This window comes from Lutra lutra, chromosome 16 (assembly GCF_902655055.1).
Source record: "Lutra lutra chromosome 16, mLutLut1.2, whole genome shotgun sequence".
Lineage (NCBI taxonomy): Eukaryota > Metazoa > Chordata > Mammalia > Carnivora > Mustelidae > Lutra > Lutra lutra.
This window is the reverse complement of record NC_062293.1, coordinates 60,023,973-60,042,322: the sequence shown is the minus strand read 5'-3', so window position 1 is coordinate 60,042,322 and position 18,350 is coordinate 60,023,973. Positions and strand designations below refer to the sequence as shown.

Below are 18,350 nucleotides of genomic sequence, written 5' to 3'. Positions count from 1 at the left end.
TCCCCCACACAGAGCTGGGTTCTACCGGTAATACCGACAGCACACCTCACGGAGGCAGGGTTTGTGGTTGGAGAAATCCTGCAGACGTTCCTGAGGAAGCAATGGGCATGCACCTCGCATTTCCCTAGGAGACAGGATTTCCACATGTTTTTGGTGTGTTTTCTAAATTAGGTATTTCCATTCACGTCTCTCTTCCATCTGTCCTTTCTTCTGTCCCTCCTGTGGGTCCCGCTGGCTCTCCCACCTCATGTGTGGTCTCTCCATGTACAGAGCAGAGCACCAAGCCCTGGGGTGTGGCGGCAGAGCCCCCGCTCCATCTGGGGCCCGTGGAAACCAGGGGACACAGAGCCGTTGGGTGAGGGGCCCCCGGACCTGTCCCGTCTCCCCGACAGCCGGGCTTGGGCAGGTGAGTGCTCTGGTGGTGACATGGCAGGGTTCTCCATGCTGTGGGACCGTCCCCAAAGCTGCTCGTGTCATTTCCTGAGTGCATTAACATCGTTGAACTTGACGAAAACAAGCCCCTTCTCTGCTGCTAAGTCTGCGGTGACATCTTAGCTTCCAAATCCAACGTGCCCCGCTCGTCCCTAGCAGGGACCGAGCTCTCTTCCTAGCCTGGCCCGTTCCTGGCCCTGCGGAACTCCCGACTCTGAGGCCTCCTTCCCCGTTTTTCTTTGGATCCCTATTGAGCTTCCAAGTCTGCGCCGCGCCCTCACACGGAATGACTAATGGTCTTGCTCCAGTCCTGGCTGGGCCACTGATGAGTCTCGTTTCCCTCGATAGAATGTGCGCCCCAGGAGGGCAGGTCCATAGCCCCCCCACGCACACAGGTGCTGAATAGACACTTCGTTTACCTGCCAGCAGACTATTATGTGGTGTTCCTAATTCTACGGGGGCTAACGTGCGTGGCGCTTGAGGCTTGGCGGCGTCTGAAAGCGGGATGGGGCCCAAGTGCATGTGCGTGCTCCCACGGCCACGGGCTCCTGGGAAGAACACGTGGCGCAGCGAGTGTCCCAGGGCAGCTAGAGATGAGCTGCATCTGACGAGTCCCCTCTTGGAAGAAGGGCCCTAATGTTCTTGAATAGTTATCTCAGGATGGGCTGCGTGTGCGGAAGCTGCTTCCCTGCTGGAGACTGCCTCCGGACTTTCCGTGGGGGTGGGCCACGTGCACAAGACTGGCTGGTGCCTGCCCAGGAGTTTAGGCTTCAGTGCTCCCCTCCACGGGCCGCTAGGCCCCAGCACAGCGGTTCACTTTGCCTGCACCATTGTTAAAATTGGGACCAACATTTACAATGGACAGATTTCACATGAAAATCTTCATTTGGGGGACGCCTGGGTGGCTCAGTGGGATAAAGCCTCTGCCTTAGGCTCAGGTCATGATCCCAGGGCCCTGGGATGGAGCCCCACATCAGGCTCTCTGCCCGGCAGGGAGCCTGCTTCCTCCTCTCTCTCTGCCTGCCTCTCTGCCTACTTGTGATCTCTGTCAAATAAATAAATAAAATCTTTAAAAAAAAAAATCTTCATTTGGGGCTTTTCTTGAAAAACTGGGAAGATCTGGCAAGGCCGGACCTGCCTGGCGGCTACTGCTTAAAGATAACAGGCTCACAGCTGCTTCTAGAGATGGGCCATGGGCTCCTCCAGAAGCTACTTTCCTCATTCACATTCCCTCCCAGACTCTCGCCATCAGTGGGCACATACATGTGTCTCCCTCCGGGGGGTTAGTCTGGAAAGCGCCTGGGAAAAAGCATGGATGTGGGTCTGTTAGACACAAGGTCCATAATCTGAGAGTAAACATTTACATATTGCCGTGATGTGAAAACTCCTATGTTGATGTGATGGTATTCGGAGGTGGGGCCTTGGGGAGGGGCTAAAGTCCTTCAGGAGCGGCCCTCACGCCCAGATGGATGCCTTATCAAACCGCTGCAGAGAAATCCCCTGGTCCCCATCTTGTGGTGAGGACAGGGCAGCAGGCAGTGGCCATGAGCCACACAAGCCACAGGGCAGCCACGCTGGCGCTTCCCGGCCTCCCGGGTTGTGAGCAGCGGCTGCCCCTCAGCCTGCGGTGGTTTTGTTACCGCCACCTGAACAGACCAGTTCCTTCCCTTTCAGTTTTGGCAGTCTAGGGCTGCCTCTTTTTTTCTTTTTTGTTTGTTTTGTGGGTGAGCTGCCTTTCTAAGTTAATATTTCTGGGTAGGAAGTGGCATTTTCTCAGTTTATTCCAAACACGCGTGTGCTGTGAACTCAGCTCGCACATTCTCAACCATCCTTGATCATGACGCTGTCAGCAACTAGAAGAAAATCATCTCCTTCCTGGAGGAAAGGAGAAGGATTTTTAACAGGTTTACATACAGGATGCGTTCCCCGAGCTGGACTCCAGAGGATGCCTAAAGTTCTTCAGGAGGCTGAAGCATCCTGGGATCGAAGCTCGCCAAGAATTCTCTGGAAGTATTTCCTGCCACTGTTTCTGCCATGAACCAGCTGCTGAGAGCTTTGGAAGGAGACGATCTGCTGGTTTCATCCTGTCTTCCCTGCTGAAGTTTTGAATCTTTTCATTGATAGGGGGTGTGCCATGGGCCAGGCATCCTCACTGAAGAGTTCTGCCTGGGGGAGAAGGAAGGTGCTGGGAAGGAAGGGAGTTGGGGAAGGAGGGAGCTGGGAGGGAGCAGGGAAGGAGCTGGGGTGGGGGGGAGAGCAAGGACCGCAGTCACCGTCAGCCACTGCACCCCTGTCCCTGCTGTCACGCAGACCCCCGTCCTGGGAACACTGGGTTGTCAGCAGCACATGCTACAAGACCGTCCCCTGCCCTGACAGCAGGGGATCGCCAGCACCCTTGGCGGGCGCTGCGACGTAGAGCCGGCTCGTGACTTTCCGGGCTGGTCCTCGGGGCTGGGGTCGGGATGCAGCACATGCGGGCACGGAGGGTCAGGTGACGCGGGAAGCAAAGACAGAAGAGAATCGCCGGACTTCTTCAGCACCGGCAGGAGTCCTAGGAGCAGAGTGACCGTCCCTCAAGGGCTCAGGGGCTGACACCTTGCTAAGGACACGGGGCAACCCCAGCCCAGCCCCGGAACCTGAAGCACTTGAACGTGTAAAAACTCCTTTGGGAACTTCCTTTATCCCTAAACCTCCGAGACACATGCGGGCAACCGGCCCCAGGCCTACGGCCACACCGGCCGCGGGGCGTCCCGACGGGGCTCACCGGCCGGTAACTGTCCCAGCAGCAGCAGCAGCAGCCGCTCGGCCGGAACCGGCTTCCGAACTCCGCGCAGACGGACCCGACCCCGGCCGCCCCTCACATCGCGGGTTAGGGTAGACCCCAGGGCAGCACCCCCACCCCGCCCCCCGCTCCCGCCCGCGCTGCGCTTGCTCCCGGCCTCCCTCAGACGCACCTGGGGCCGAGCCTCTTCCGGCCCCGCCTCGCGCTCGCCGCCGCAGGCCCCCAGTGCATGCCGGGGGTCGTAGTCTTTCGCGGAGGCCGGCGGCGGCGGCCGTGAGGTCATCGGTGCGCGCCGCTGCGCCGGGCAGGAAGGGGCGCTCGCGCTTGCTGCGCGCCGCCGGGGTCGGCCTCCAGTCGCGGCGCCCGCTCGACATGCCCGAGGAGGCAGGCTTCCCGCCGGCCAAGAGGTTCCGGCCGGGCTGCGGGCCCCCCAGGGGGCGCGTGCTGATGCTGCTGACCGCGGGCGGCGGCGGCGGCGGGCGCCGGAGGCCGCAGCCGGCCCTGGCGCAGCCCGCGGCCGGCGTCTACCCCGAGGCGGTGGAGCGGCAGCGCCGGAGCCTGCCCATCTTCGCGGCGCGGGGGCAGCTGCTGGCCCAGCTCCGGGCCCTGGACAGCGCCGTCCTCATCGGTGAGTGACCCGAGGGGCTCAGGGGAGGAGCCCCGCCGCGCCCCCGAGGCGCCCCCCCGCCCGCATGCCGTCCCCCACCTGCCCCGCCGGGGACTCCGGGGCTCGGGGGGCGGCCGGCGGGGAAGGGCGGTGCGCGCGGGGGCGAGCCTGCGGCGGGGGAGCCTACGGCGGGGGAGCCTGCGGCGGGGGAGTGAGCCGGCCTGACGCGAGGTCGCAGCCTCTGGGGCGGCCTGGGGATTCACGGCGGGGGTCTCCAGCGTCCAAGTCGGGACGAGCGTCCGGAGGACCGAGCGGATGAGCCCGCAGGAGGAGGGAGACCGGGAGGGCGAGGGTCAGCGGGCTGGAGTCGCAGGAAGAAGGGGGACAGATACAGCCGCGGGGCCCCTGCGGGAGCCGAAAACGTGCCCCTGGACTCAGGGTGGGGGGTGCCGAGTGTGCCTCCCGCTGCGCGCTCCTCCGGCGGGGCGGGGTCCGTGCCGGTCGTCACCGGGTTGCGGACCGAGTAGGCGGGCCCGGGGAGGAAGGCTGTGAGATCGGGCTTCCGCAGGAGGGAGGGAAGGGAGCGGCGGGGAAGAGCTCTGTGGAGGCCGAGGCGAAGGAAGCGAGGACGGAGAGCCGGCAGAGAGAGAGCGGAGACGGGGGCGTGGAAGGGCCGGGGGTGCCTGGAAACAGAGACCAGATGCGGAGCGGGCCAGGAACAGGGGGAAGGACGTCCTGGAGGCCCAGGGCTGGCGAAAGGAGGGGAGCATGGGTGTGGCTGGGAGGAGGCTGGAGGGGAGGGAGAGGGAGGGCCCACGAGAGGACCTGAGTTCTGTGGAATAGGTGCGGGAGCTCTGCTGGGAATGGAAGTCATGGCGCCTCAGGTAGCCCCTTGGGGAAGAGGGGGACCCTGCCAGGCTGCAGAAGCGAGAGCGGGATCCGGGGTAGTGCTGGCGTGGGGGGGGGCATTGGCCCCACTACAGACTCCTGTCTTCATCTGCACGGAGGGGCTGTTTTGCTTAGCCATGCCCAGGGGTGTGGTGGAAGAGCACAAAAGCTGGGCAGGGAGACTTCAGTCTGCATTTAGGGTTTTGCCTGGTAGATTCAGCAGGAATGCAGCAGAATAGTCAGTCTAGTCTTGATTCTTGGCTGAGTTAGGAGGATGAGCAGAGCGGGAAGTGCAAGCACCATGGCATGTAGGGCTGTAAGGTCAGAGATGCTTAGTGGTCTCCGGAGGAGAACGATGCCCAGGTTTACCGAGTTCTTTGTTCCACTTGGGGACAGTTAGAGGAACCCCCTGAGGGTGGTGTATGCTGGATGCTCAAGTTGAGGGAAGAGACAGGTAGACCCTCCCTGCCCTCCAGGGCTTGCGGTGTTGGCGCACAGTGTGAGGTGCTCGTGCTGCAGGAGAGGCGCACAAGGTACCAGAGATAGAGTAGGAGGAGGCCACCAGTACAGCCCTAGGGAGAGAGTGTGAGCTCTGACTCATCCTGTAAAGTGTGCGGGCAGACCTGGTGCCAGACCTAGTGAAGGCAGGCAGGTGTGGGCTGGGGCGGGGCCAGAAGGGAAGGACAGAATCTGGAATGGAAAGGTGGGGGGTGGAGGGCCTGGAGTGGGCATGGCTCTGGGTGTGCCCGACTACAGCTCATTTATTTTTCTGAGAAGTAACCATTTTCTGTAACAGTTGCGTTTCCTCCTTAAGTTTTCTGTGCAGGTTACCTGTTACTGAACATTTACATTGTTTCCAGCTTTTTGCTGCCTGGAACAAAGTTGAATAGCACTAGTCCCAGTAAGAAGCTACATTTTTCTGTGCCTCTTTATTTCCTCAGAACCAATTCCTGCAAGGGGAAGTGTGCCAGGAGGCTATAAACATTTTAAAGGTGTTTCTGATACAATGTGGCCTTCTGAGACCAATTCCGAGAATACTGGTCCATTGGCACACGCAAGTGCCTATTTTCCTGGGGCTTCATCAATTTGGAGTTTGGTGAACTTTGTGTTAAATTTGCATGTAAGTGAGATTCATCTTCTGTCTCAGGGGAAACCGGCTCCGGGAAGACGACGCAGCTCCCACAGTACCTCTATGAAGGGGGGTTCGGCCGCCAGGGCGTCATCGCTGTGACCCAGCCTCGCAGAGTAGCTGCCATCTCTCTGGCCACTAGAGTTTCCGACGAGAAGAGATCTGAGCTCGGGAAGCTGGTACCTCACCTCCTTCTCTGCTGACAGCCCGCCCGCATGGCGCTTCTCTGAGCCAGGCTCCGGGATGCCGGGAGGCTCTCTCTTCCCTGGCTCGCTCAGGCCTGAGTCTGTCATTCGTTCTTCCGAAGTCACCTGTCTGTGCGTTTGCTTTGTGTTCAGAGTCTGTCGGCAAGTCGGATGAATTAGTTGCTTTCCGCGAGTGTTCTTGAGGCTTCAGTAACCTCTGTGAAACCTCTATGTGTCTGAGAGATCGTAAGCATTTCTTTAGCTTACAGTGCGTGCGGAGATCCAGCCCCAGACCTGTGGGTACGGCAGCTTCGCGTACGTTCGCGCACTTCGCTTTAAAACATCTTACCTTTTCTTGTCTGTCCAGAGCTTCACTTTAAGTTTCTTAGCAGCTGGGGTGAGAGTCTATTTTCAGATTATTTTTTTTTTAAAGATTTTATTTATTTGACAGAGACAGCAAAAGAGGGAACACAGCAGGGGGAGTGGGAGAGGGAGAAGCAGGCTCCCCACTAGGCAGGGAGTGGGACAAGGGGCTCCATCCCGGAACGTGGGGTCATGACCTGAGCGGAAGATGGAGGGCTAACGGCTGAGCCCCCAGCGCCCCGAGTTTTAGTGGTGTTCATGATTGCAGTTAAAGGGACCCGTCCACTGCCTGTCTGTGCCCGAGGGCGCGGGGCCGTTCCCCAGGAGGGCACACGTGTCTGGGGGTGCTGGGCACCTAGCGGCTGCTCAGCCCGGGCCCACTGAGCCCGTGGTTCCTCGCGCAGGTGGGCTACACTGTGCGTTTCGACGATGTCAGCTCAGAAGACACCCGGATCAAGTTCCTGACAGACGGCATGCTTCTGCGGGAAGCAATCTCCGACTCTCTGCTGCGCCAGTACAGCTGTGTGGTCTTGGACGAGGCCCACGAGCGGACAGTCCACACCGATGTGCTCTTCGGGGTGGTGAAGACCGCCCAGAAGAGGAGGAAGGAGTTGGGGAAGCTGCCTCTCAAAGTAGGTGTGACTCGTGTCTGGGAGAGGCCTGTGTTCCGGGCGGCTGCCCGCCCTGCTTGGAACAGGGGTCGGTCACCAGGGGTACGAGGGGCGGGAAGGGGCAGGCGTGGGACGGGCGGGCGTGGCTTGGCCCTCGCGCTCTTCCCTCCCGTGCGCAGGTGGTCGTCATGTCCGCCACCATGGACGTGGACCTGTTCTCGCAGTACTTTGACGGGGCGCCGGTACTCTACCTGGAGGGTCGGCAGCATCCCATCCAGGTGCTCTACGCCAAGCAGCCGCAGCAGGATTACCTGCACGCCGCGCTCGTCTCCGTCTTCCAGATCCACCAGGTACAGCCGTGTGCCCGCGCAGGTGGGGCTCAGCTCACTGTCGGGGGTGCGCTCCCCGTGAGAGAAAACGCTGCCGTCCCGGGTGCCCTGGGAGCTGGGCCCTTGCCAAGGGTCGCCGTGTCCCGCTGCTGCTTTCTTGCAGCATCTCACATCCGCTCTAAAGGGGAAAACCACTCGGCTCTGATCGGCCTCGCGCCCCAGCTGAGCCGGGAGACGGCTCGGTCAGAGCAGACTGTGGGTGGGGTACCCGCGGCGCTGCCCCCCAAGGAAGGCATGTGGGCTGCTACGGCCTCGCTGTGGGAGAAGCTGCTGTCCTCCCAGTAAGGGTGGTCCTTTAGAGCTTTTCGCTTCTTCAGAAAAATTGAATTACAGAAGCATTTCAAAATCTTCTCCTTTTGTTAAACATTTACTTAAGTTTGAATGATTAAATTCCCTCGTTTTGGTTCCCCTCATAAAATTGACTATTCGTACCTTCCCGTTAACTTTCTGAAAGAATCCAGAGGCAGATCTTTTAAAAACGATTTTTATTTTAATCTGAGTGGTGAGTGTGTAAAGTCAAAAAGGGCAGTAGTTCTAAGAGGGTCATAAGAACCAGCAGCTGGGGTCGTGGGTGGCTGGTCCCCTGAGGCCTTCGGATCTTGATGTCCGCTCAGGTCGTGATCTCCCGGTCAGGAGCTCCGCCCCCTGGAGGTGGCGGGTTCCTGTCAGCCTGGAGTCTGCTTGAGAGTCTCTCTGCCTACCCCTCTCCTGCATGGCGCTGTGCACACACCTTCTCTCTGTCCCTCTCAAATCAGTCAGTCTTAAAAAAACAAGCCACCCAGCAGCTGCTTTTACTTCCCCGGTTCAGATCCCATTGTTTCGGGGGACCTGGTGGCTCTCTTAGCTGTTTCCTCTGGATTCGGTGTTTCCAGCAGTACTGGCCTACACTGCGGGTCTCGGCGCTGCTGGTTCCTCCCAGGCAGATAGGCTTAGCCTCCCTTAGCCTTAGCCTCCCTGGCTTCCTGCTCCCCCCCACCTCTCAGCATAGACGCGTCTCATGGTTTTCAGGCCAGTGGGGGGCATTACAGCATCATGACCCATTGCCAGCAGGGCCTGTCCTGATGCCTCCTTCCTTATGTGACATAGTTGTACAAGTTTTCTGCATTCCCATGGCTCATTTCCTCCCAGGTGTTCCAGCATCTACGGTCTGTCTGCCTGTCGTCAGTATATTTCCTGCGTTGGCATGCCGTCCGCTTCCCCCGGAGCGCCTTGTGCTGCCTTTCCATAGAGTGCGCCACTGTGTGGACGGGTCCCATACCTCCACGTTGAAATCCATTCTGGCCGGTTAGAGGAGGGCAGGCTGTCGGGCTCCCCCTCCCGTGACCCATCCCTGCCTCAAGGCCGAGTCCCGGGCCTTCCTGTCTTCTCCAGGGAGCGGGGCCGGGTCTTGTCCCCAGAGACCCTTCAGACCTTGCCCAGGCTGGAGCACTCTCGGCCCAGTCCTTCCGTCCCCCGTCTCTTGTTGCTCGTCTCTCAACACGGGTCCAAGCTTTTTCTCTGCCGCAGCGTCTTGCTCTGGGCGCACCACCTCCCTGCGCGTAGAGGGAGGGACAGGCCCGCGTGGGCCGCAGATACACTAGAGGCGGGCCTGGATTTAACCGTAGCTCACTCGGGTGACCGCTCCAGGCGCCTTCGGCGGGGGCGTGCTCCCCGAGGACACACCAAGTGTGGCCCACACACCTCTCCACAGCGAAGAAAACCCATCCGGGAAGCTCGCTGGTGACCGCGCTCTGTTGCCACAGCCCGCGCTCTGGCAGGCACCTCCTGAGGCCGCGCTTCCCCTCCTGCAGGAAGCGCCTCCTTCCCAGGACATCCTGGTGTTCCTCACGGGGCAGGAGGAGATTGAAGCCATGAGCAAGACCTGCCGAGACATCGCGAAGCACCTCCCGGACGGCTGCCCCCCCGTGCTGGTCCTTCCTCTGTACGCCTCCCTGCCCTACACCCAGCAGCTCCGCGTCTTCCAGGCGGCCCCGAAGGTGAGCGCACACCCGGCCTATGTGGCCCTGTCCCCGGGCACCTGTGGGGTGGAGTGCTCGGGTACCAGATGTGCGAGCCGCCAAGCCGCGGGACTGGAAGACCCAGGGCAGACGGGCCTCCCAGGCCTGGTGAGAATGGGGGGAGTGGGGAGACCACGGCGGGTGGGGTGGGCACAGGCAGTAGGTGACTGGCGCACGAGGGGCTCTCCCCAGTCCGACATAGACCAGCTGCCTGCGCCGGCCGCACCGCGTATCGCAAGCACTGGCCGCCCTCTGCTGAGCTGGCAGTATGGGGCGGTCCAGTTGTGTCGACATGGAGGCCCTGAGAATTGGAGAGACGGTGCTCAGGCAGCGGCCAGTGGGACCGGTCATCTAGCCACGCCTGCCGGTTCCCCTGCATCTCATCCTCTCAAATAAGCCTCAAGGACAGGAACCTCCCCGCTCAGTGTGAGGAATTCCCATCAGTGACGCGATCCTCGTTTCTGGCGTGCACGTGGGCTGTGGGAGCTACTGGTGGGCACTGTGCTGTGAAACCTCAGAGTCGTGTGTGTCACTTTCCGGTTTCTTCCTCCCTGCAGGGCTGTCGCAAAGTGATCCTTTCAACCAACATCGCTGAGACGTCCATAACCATCACGGGGATAAAGCATGTGGTTGACACAGGCATGGTGAAGGCAAAGACGTATAATCCTGGTGAGGATGGCGCCCACGAACCCCTCTTTTCCCCACAGCCTCTCCCAGCAAGCGCTTCCTGCTCAGACTCGCTGTGACCAGGGTGGCACTGGCCCCGCAGGTGACGTGGGCCTAAAGCAGGCAGGTCCAGGAAGGGGGCTGGCAGTGGGAGCCAGGGGCCAGGTGGGGCAGGCCGGGGCCCAGGCTTCGCCAGCTTGAGGATGGGCCGGGCCTGGCCTGAGACTCCTGAGCAGTTGGGTGAGGGGGCTCTGCGGCCAGGGACCCATGACACAGGGCAGGAGCTTTGTTGGAATGGACGTTCAAGCTCCAGGCGTCCCAGAAAGGAGACCGCCCAGGCTGGGGTGAGCACCCGCTGTCCCTGAGGGTATGCGCTGGGAGCTTGCTGGATGCACTGGTCCTCCCGTCTGCTTTCTGCCCGGCTTGGTGCTACGGAGGATCAGAGGCAGCGGGGATGTCTGAGTACAGCGCAACACCAAGCATCCGAGGGTGCGGACTCGGAGGTGTGGAAGGACTTGTACCCTCGGGCCTGGCGCAGAGGACACCTTTATCCAGGACCCACGTGACTCCATCACACCACCTCAAGATCCTCTGACAGTGGAGCCGGGAGGGCCGTGCAGGCCAGGCTCCTGACATCTCCTTTCCGAGGCAGTGACCGCTGGCCAGCTACCCTAGTTTCCTGAAGATGGGGTTTGGGCACTGAAAAGCCTGGTGGCCTGAAAAACCTGGGACACTCTCAGTCCCCAGCAGACCGGCACAGCTCTGGCCCTGTGGTCTCGGCGGGGACCTGAGGCCCCAGGCATGCAGGCTTTCTGACGTTCTGAAGATTCATACCCCGCGGTTTCAGTGTGGGACGCGCCGCTCTGTGCTTTCCCACGTGGCCTTGGGGTTCCCGGACTCACGTGCTGCGGGAAGACTCACTGGGGCTCTGAGGAGCGCTGCTTTGTGCCCGTGCCGGTGAGCCCATGTGATCCTTTGCGGGGCGAGGCCTCATGCGGGCCGTTCTCCCCGCAGACAGTGGCCTGGAGGTGCTCGCCGTGCAGCGTGTGTCCAAGGCCCAGGCGTGGCAGCGCACGGGCCGGGCCGGCAGGGAGGGCAGTGGCGTCTGCTACCGGCTCTACACGGAGGATGAGTTTGAGAAGTTGGAGAAGATGACCGTGCCGGAGATCCAGAGGTGGGCGCCCCCACACCCCCCGCACCCCCACCGCCCCTGCCGCCCCGCGGACCCAGCCAGGGGACCCGGAGCCGGTGCGGCAGCTGCGCGTCTGCTCCTCGCAGGTGCAACCTGGCCAGCGTGCTGCTGCAGCTCCTCGCCATGAAGGTCCCCGATGTGCTCACCTTCGACTTCATGTCCAAGCCCTCTCCGGGTAGGTGGGGTCTTCGTGCAGGGTCAGGGCCGCGGGAGGACGGGACCCACAAACGGCTGGGCTCTCCGAAGCACATCTGGGGGCTGCCTCCTCTTTCATTTCATTTGGTGCATAAGCGTGGCTGTTGGGGGGCTGAAGGACCTCCGGGGGGGGGGGGGTTCTGTGCCCATAGCGCCTCCTGCACCAGAGCCGTCACTTCCCGTCAGGCCTCGGGGGTCATTTCCTCTGTGTTACGTCGTGAGTGAAACACTGCTTTATCCTTCAGCAGGTGACGTGTGGCCAGGGTTGGAAATGCAGGGCGTATGAAGGAGACAGTAGAAATGTCTCTCAGCTGGGCTTTGCACGGCCTCTGTTCCACTGCTCTGCGTCTCTGTTTCTGGCGATGCGGGTCCTGGCGGCGCCACGAGTGTGGGTGTGCGCGGGTTTCATGTGTGTGTGACGCAGCGGGGTCACAGGACATTGCCGGACATCACAGGACGTGGATGGAGCTGAAGACGGGAGTGTCCCTGGCCGCTGCACCCCGAGGACCGGGGTTAGATGCCGGGCCCTCGGCTCCTGAAGCAGAGAGTGGCTGCAGCTGCGTCCTCCTCTCCCGGTTTTCCTGCAGATCATGTCCAGGCCGCGGTTGCCCAGCTGGACCTGTTAGGTGCTCTCGAACAGAAGGACGGCCAGCTCACCCTGACTCCGGTGGGGAGAAAGATGGCTGCTTTCCCTTTAGACCCCAAATTCGCCAAAGTAAGTCACTCCTTCCACTCAGCCCCTTCTCTCTGACACGGTTTATGCGGCGGTCACCTGCGCCCCCAGTGCTCCTTCCCCCTTCGCTGTTGCCTCGGAGCAGCTGTGGCTCTGTTTTGCGTCTGACGTGTACTGGTGTCGGGTGTGGGAGTCAGAGCCATGTAGTCGGGAGCCCTCCTCGAGTACTGTGGGAGCCTGCGGGCGGGTCATTGGGTTCCAGAGAGCAGGCGGTGGTGGCTGGGGAGGCACCTGGCCTCCAAGGTCTCAGTGGGGCGGCCGCATGGACAGCGTGGATGGACTGTGCTCAGCGGGGAGAAGTCTCAGGGTGCACCGTTGTAATTCCTGTTTGCAGACCCTCCTCCTGTCCCCCAAGTTCCACTGCACCGAGGAGATCCTGACTGTCATCTCCCTCCTGTCGGTGGACAGCGTTCTGTACGACCCTCCCTCCCGGCGGGACGAGGTGCAGGCCGTCCGTAGGAAGTTCATGTCCAGCGAGGGCGACCACATCACGCTGCTCAACATCTACCGGGCCTTCAAGAACCTGGGCGGAAGTAAGGTGGGTCTCGGCCGGGGCCTTCTCTCCTGCAGCACCTCCTCCCACATGCATGAGCTTGGTGCTCGCCTGCCCAGCCGGCGGAACGTCCCAAGCCCCCAGTCAGTGTGCACAGGCCTCACCAGGGAGACCCGCAGCGCCGGCCTCCGCCCCACCCGTGTCCCGCTCATCCTCACCGGGCAGGGGCCCTGTGCGCTGGGTGGCCCGGCTTCTCTGCTACAAATGAGCTCCCCACCACTGCCGGCCTGTCTGCACGGTAGCGTTCGCCTGGAGGGTATTGCGGTTCCTCAGACCCGAATGGGAACAGCATTCTAGAACCCCGCTGTCTGAAGGCAGAGCCGTCTGTGAGCCCTCCCGCAAGCCAGAGTGGCAGACGGGGAAGCAGCTGTGGTCATTAATTCGCGAGGAGATGTCTTTCCAGGCTCCCAGATCCGGAAAGCAGCCTGCCTTAGGCTGCCCTGGTACTGTGGTCCCTGCTGCGAACAGGTGCGCGAGATAAATGCAGCCGAACCCAGGCAGCTCCTATGGTGGCTCGAGGCTGGGGCGCCTGGCGCGGCTCCCGGTTCAGCGCGGCTCTAGGGGGTCTGCGTACCTCCCGGGGATCGGCGCATCTTGGGCGTCCGCGCCGCTCCGGGCCGGGGGCCGAGTGGGCCCCTCTGCGGGGCTCTGTGCAGAACAGAACACACGCCGAGTGCTGCTCTTGCTTCCCCCACTTTTCCGTAAAAGCAAAAATCCTGTTGTGCGTCGTGAGGTCAGCGGAAACAAGTACTAAAATAGGTGTTTGCGGCAAGTGAGATGGCGTGATGCGGGCATCACGAAAACCCCGCGGGGTCTCGTGTCCGTGAAACCCGCCCGGCGTGTGCGCCTCAATTCTGCGTCGTGCAGTTGGGTCTCAGAAGGAAACAAGCTGCCGCCCAGGTGTGGTAGTGGCCAGCATCCTGCTTCATCTGCCTCAGCTTGTTCAAGGAAATAGGACGCTATGCGTCAGGCGAAAGCACGGCCTGAGGGTGGGCGGCCCGTCTCGTGTGGGCCACCGCATGCCAGACTCTGGCCCGGTGCGCAGTGGCTTCCCAGCCACCCCGGCTGGGGCAGGTTCCCACCCCCACTTTCCGACGCTCAGATGCTGCATTCTCACCGAGCCGGTGCACCTCTCAGCTAGTTTAAGCCACCGTCTGGGAGCGCTCCTGAGGCCGGGCTCCCCCGACGTGGACCGGACGCTCAAAGCCCGTGTCTGCAGGGCGGCTGTTCGCATCCTTGTCCTTTGTCCTGCTGACTTGCTGGTCATTGTATCGTCGCCATGTAGGAGTTTTTTAAATGCATTCTGGGGTCATGAATTCAGGACATGAGGGAATTTTCGTCTCTGTCCCCTTACGGTTCATGCTTTCTGACAGAAAGCTGTTTTCCTGTATTTATTTTTGGCAACTGACGTCTTATTTCCGAATTCAGTTCTCAAAGTTCTCTTACTTCTTTCCTCTGTGCAAGTGACGGGTGTGCTGACCCTTTCCTTCCCGCTCAGGACTGGTGCAGAGAGAACTTCGTCAACAGCAAGAACATGGCGCTGGTGGCTGAGGTCCGAGCACAGCTGAGGGACATCTGCTTGAAGGTACCTGTCCTGCACTTTGGGGAGCGCCCCCATGCCCCTCATCCAAAGTTCTTGCCTCTCCGCTGTCGGGTTCCAGGCTCACCTGACGGTCGCTGAGACTGGAGCCTACATACCTATGTAGTTTGTTCCAAACCGCAGCCAGTGGAGGGAGAGACCAGCAGTTAGTGGCAAGACTGGGGGGCTCCCCAGAGGAGGTGACAGCTGAGATGAAGAGGGTCCCCCTCAGGCGGGGATCAGCAGATTGCAGAAACCAAAACCCCTGGAGGCGTCTTAAAGGGAGAAGTGGGGAGAGAGGTTTCTCTGGGAGGCTGTGGACAGGAAATGGTTGAATCCCACAGGGGTAGGTCAGAGATGGGGGCAGGTCCTCTCTGGCCGCTCTGTGAGAGCCCCTCCCGCTTCCCACCTTCTGACCTTCTGCCTCCGCAGTGATTGCTGTCCCAGGCCTCTCCCCTCAGGGGAGCCGCAGACCCTGGTCCGGTGGCGGGGTCAGGCGGTGTCCACCAGCGGCCTGCTTGGCTGGTGCCCCCGGGGGTGCAGCTGAGGGGCGGGATCTTCTGGAACTGGTGCTGGGGGGACGACCGCAGGAGGCGGACAGGGGAGGCTCGGGGAGGTGCTTGCTGGAGGGGCGCTCCAGAGCAGGAAGGGTAATTTGGCCGCAGTGGGAGTGCGGGAAAGGCCCTTCCCTGAGGGCTGCACCTGGCCATCCATCCCCCTCCCCGGCCCGAGTGCATCTGCACCCCTGCGGCCCCACCAACGGCCTCCTGCGCAGCAGCGCCCACTAGGCCGGGCTGGCGCTGGGGCTGCGTCTGAGCCTGACCACGGTTGGTGTCTGGCGCCCACTTCTCCCGCTGCAGATGTCCATGCCAATGGTGTCCTCCCGCGGGGACGGGGAGAGTGTCCGCCGGTGCCTGGCACACAGCCTGTTCATGAGCACCGCCGAGCTGCAGCCAGACGGCACGTACGTCACCACGGACAGCCGGCAGCCGGTGGCCATCCACCCCTCGTCCGTGCTTTTCCACTGTCGGCCGGCCTGCGTCGTGTACACGGAGCTGCTGCACACCAGCCGCTGCTACATGCGTGACGTGTGTGTCGTGGACGCTGACTGGCTGCACGAGGCTGCCCCTGACTACTTCCGGAGGAAGCTGCGGGCCGCCCACGACTGACCCCACTGCCCCTGACTGCGGAGCACCCGACCCCCAGCCCGGAGCGCAGAGCCCGGTCCCAGCGTGGTTCCCCGCCTGCTGCGTGGGGGCACAGGGATGGCCCTTGCAGGGTCTGGCTCAGGTGGCTTCAGTGGGTGTGTGACTGGGACACACAGGCTGTCCCACCCCGTGTGCTGCTCTCTAACGTGAGACTCCCCAAGTCCTTGTGATGGAGCCAGGTTTCCCGGGAGGGGACTCCAGGGTTGCAGAGCTCAGCTGTCCCTGGATGTGTCCTAAGGTCTATAGAAGTTTGAGGAGGAACATACTGTCGTCTCTTCCCTCCTGAACTGCATACCCCAGGGTGCCAGCCTCCTCGTCGCCGCCTCCAAGCACGAGGGGACTGTCGAGCATGGCTGCTGGCCACTGTTCCCCCCAGCTGGGCACGTGTGACCCCACAGGCGTGAGGACTGGCCAAGTGTGTCCTGGTGGGGCCTAGGCAGAGAGCTGTCGGGACGGCTGGAGGGGGAGGGCCCTTGAGGACCCGGCTGCACCTGGGGTCCCGCCTGCTGCCCCTGGGCTTGTGCTGTCCCATCTCATTCGTCGTCTCTGTGCTTCCTTCTTCGTGGGGACAAGGGGACACAGCCTGGCTTCCTGCGTGAGCCGGCCCCCACCATCGGGCCGCAGTTTGCACATCTGTGGGAGTCCCGGAGTCTCCCGTCTCTTCCCGGCCTCCTGTTCTGGGAAGGGGAGAGACACCAAAGGTTCTTATTCACTGTTTGATCGCCAAATGCAAGTCAGCTTTTCCAGAGTGTTTGCTGTAAGAGAAGCTGACTTAGCATTTGTTTTGGGCTTTGTGGTCAGAACCCTGGTGTACAGCGTCTCCGTCATTCCTTACCAAGTGGACCATGGGGTTCCGAGGCAGGGGGCCGCACTGCCTGACACTGCATAGGGACCACGGGCGGTCTCCGCTCTGGGGTGCGGGCTCGGCCTCCCCAATGTCCCTGCGGTCTCTCCCCGCTGCTGCGCTGCATGTGGCCGGAGCACCCCAGTGACTGGCCAGGGCCGCGGGGTCCCAGATACCTGTCTTCCCGCATTCTTAGACTTTCAGCTGGCTCTTCTGCAGACCACCTCGTTGTTTACAGTTGCTGACTTTCTGACAAGTTTTTCAGAAAAATTTTTAAGTGTATTTTTCTCATTTCTTAATAGAGGCCTAGGACGTTCAAGCTGACTGGGGAAAAGAATACATTGTATTTTTAATAAAATGGGAATTGTGCTGTTAAGAGTGGGGAGTGGGTGATGATGTGCCGGCACATTCTCTGGGCTTCCTTGGGCGAGGGCAGCGCGTGTCCTGCTCAGAGTGGGAGCGCGGGGCACAGAGCTGCCAGCAGCTTTCGTGTTTCTCTACAGAAAGAAGTTAGTTGCTGCAACATTCTGGCAGAGTTTTGATACAATAGTTTTTTTACTGGACTTTTGAAAAAGTTCATTTTTAACCTAGCTGCTCAGGGAGTGAAGCAGGTTGGAAACCCTGTTCTGACCATGAATCACCACAAGGAAATAAAGTGCTGCTTGCATCGACCTGCGGCGGACACTGCGCTTTCTTAAAAGTTCCACGTTTCGTGGTGACGTTGCTTCGCGGTCCATGAGAGACCTCCAGGGCCAGCTGCCTCTTCTCCAGCCTGGGCCCACTCGGGGTGAATCACCACGTCCCACGAGCAGCTTTCTGGAGGGAGATGTCCTCCCCGGAGGCCCGCCAGCAGGGCAGCACAGAGCCACCGCGAGGGACAAGCCACCAGCATCCGGTCCCCGATAAGGGCCTGTCTTCGGGGGGCATCTCCGCAGGCGGCCGGGGCGGGCAGGATGCAGCCCGATTCTCCTCCCAGAGACGTTAGTCTGTGAGCATGGGACACACTGCTCTGACAGGAAGCAAGGGTTTTATAGTCTGATGGGAACATTCGAGCTTGTAGGAGAAAACCCCACCTTTGTTTAGGTTTCCTTGTATTCTGAAGGCCTGTTCTTGCTGGCAGGGCCGGCTACGGGGAGACCGCTGGCCCTGTGTATAGTGTCACACTCCAGCCAGACTGCGGGCTCCATTAAAGATCAGTCTCACACGCCGTGTGTGTGGCTCTCTTTTCCTGGGTGCATAGAATGTATTTCAGTATTCGTCTGATCTTGGCCACCATTTGGGAGGACTGACTTTCTTCATAGGATCGTGGGCTCTCGGAACACTAGAACCTGACCAGGTGGGCAGGAGGGCTGGGAACAGGGGAGTTCTCAGGCTGACTCCCTGGGGGAGAGATCAGGGTGGGAAAAGGGTGCCCTCCAAACAGAGAGAGGGGCAGGGATGTACCAGTGCCTGTGCACTGAAAGGTCACCCTTCTTCCTGTGTGTCTAATTAGCATGTTAAATGTCCACCCCAAGGGATTTTCAGTTTTATAATGTGAGAAGGTCATTGAAAGGCCCACGCTGGGGTGCACCGTGGCACCCACCTTGGCGCAGACTGGTTTGTTGCAGTCTTACTCATAAAGGGGTGTTTTGTCTGGGCAGGTAGAGGTGGATGTGAGGTTGTGCAGTGCAGGCGGGAGATCAAAAAAACCGGCCTTTCCTCGCATCCTGTGTTATGTTAATCTTGTGCAAGTCCCAGGGCAAAGACTTGTAGTCTTGAAGCGAGGTGCCAGTGGCCCACTGCAGAGCCAGTGTAAATGGGGTGGGCTCTGGGGCTCATTGATTGCTTTTGAAACAGCCCGAGAGTTTTACTACAATTTTTTTTTAAATTTTTTTTAAACTTTAGTTATTTAACAGAAAGCACAAGCTGGCCGAGTAGTAGGCAGAGGGAAAGGGAGAAGTGGGCTCCCTGCTCAGAGCCCAACATGGGGCTCGATCCCAGGACCCCGTGATCATGAC

The 18,350-nt window shown here is 60.7% G+C and overlaps 1 protein-coding gene across 2 annotated transcripts; it reads left to right on the top strand.

Moving 5' to 3' along the window:
* The first annotated feature begins 3,511 nt into the window (after positions 1–3,511).
* DHX33 (DEAH-box helicase 33) lies at positions 3,512–17,562 on the top strand. Of its 2 annotated transcripts, XM_047707641.1 has the most exons (12): positions 3,512–3,842; positions 5,857–6,017; positions 6,791–7,018; positions 7,177–7,347; positions 9,177–9,362; positions 9,941–10,052; positions 11,064–11,223; positions 11,328–11,416; positions 12,024–12,151; positions 12,504–12,707; positions 14,221–14,307; positions 15,162–17,562. In XM_047707641.1, the coding sequence occupies exons 1-12, from the start codon at positions 3,587–3,589 to the stop codon at positions 15,468–15,470; spliced, it is 2,091 nt and encodes a 696-aa protein (XP_047563597.1). In that variant the 5' UTR covers positions 3,512–3,586; the 3' UTR covers positions 15,471–17,562. The 2 variants fall into 2 exon arrangements, with proteins under 2 accessions (XP_047563597.1, XP_047563598.1); XM_047707642.1 differs by lacking the exons at positions 3,512–3,842; positions 5,857–6,017 and adding an exon at positions 6,028–6,323.
* Positions 17,563–18,350: the final 788 nt, after the last annotated feature.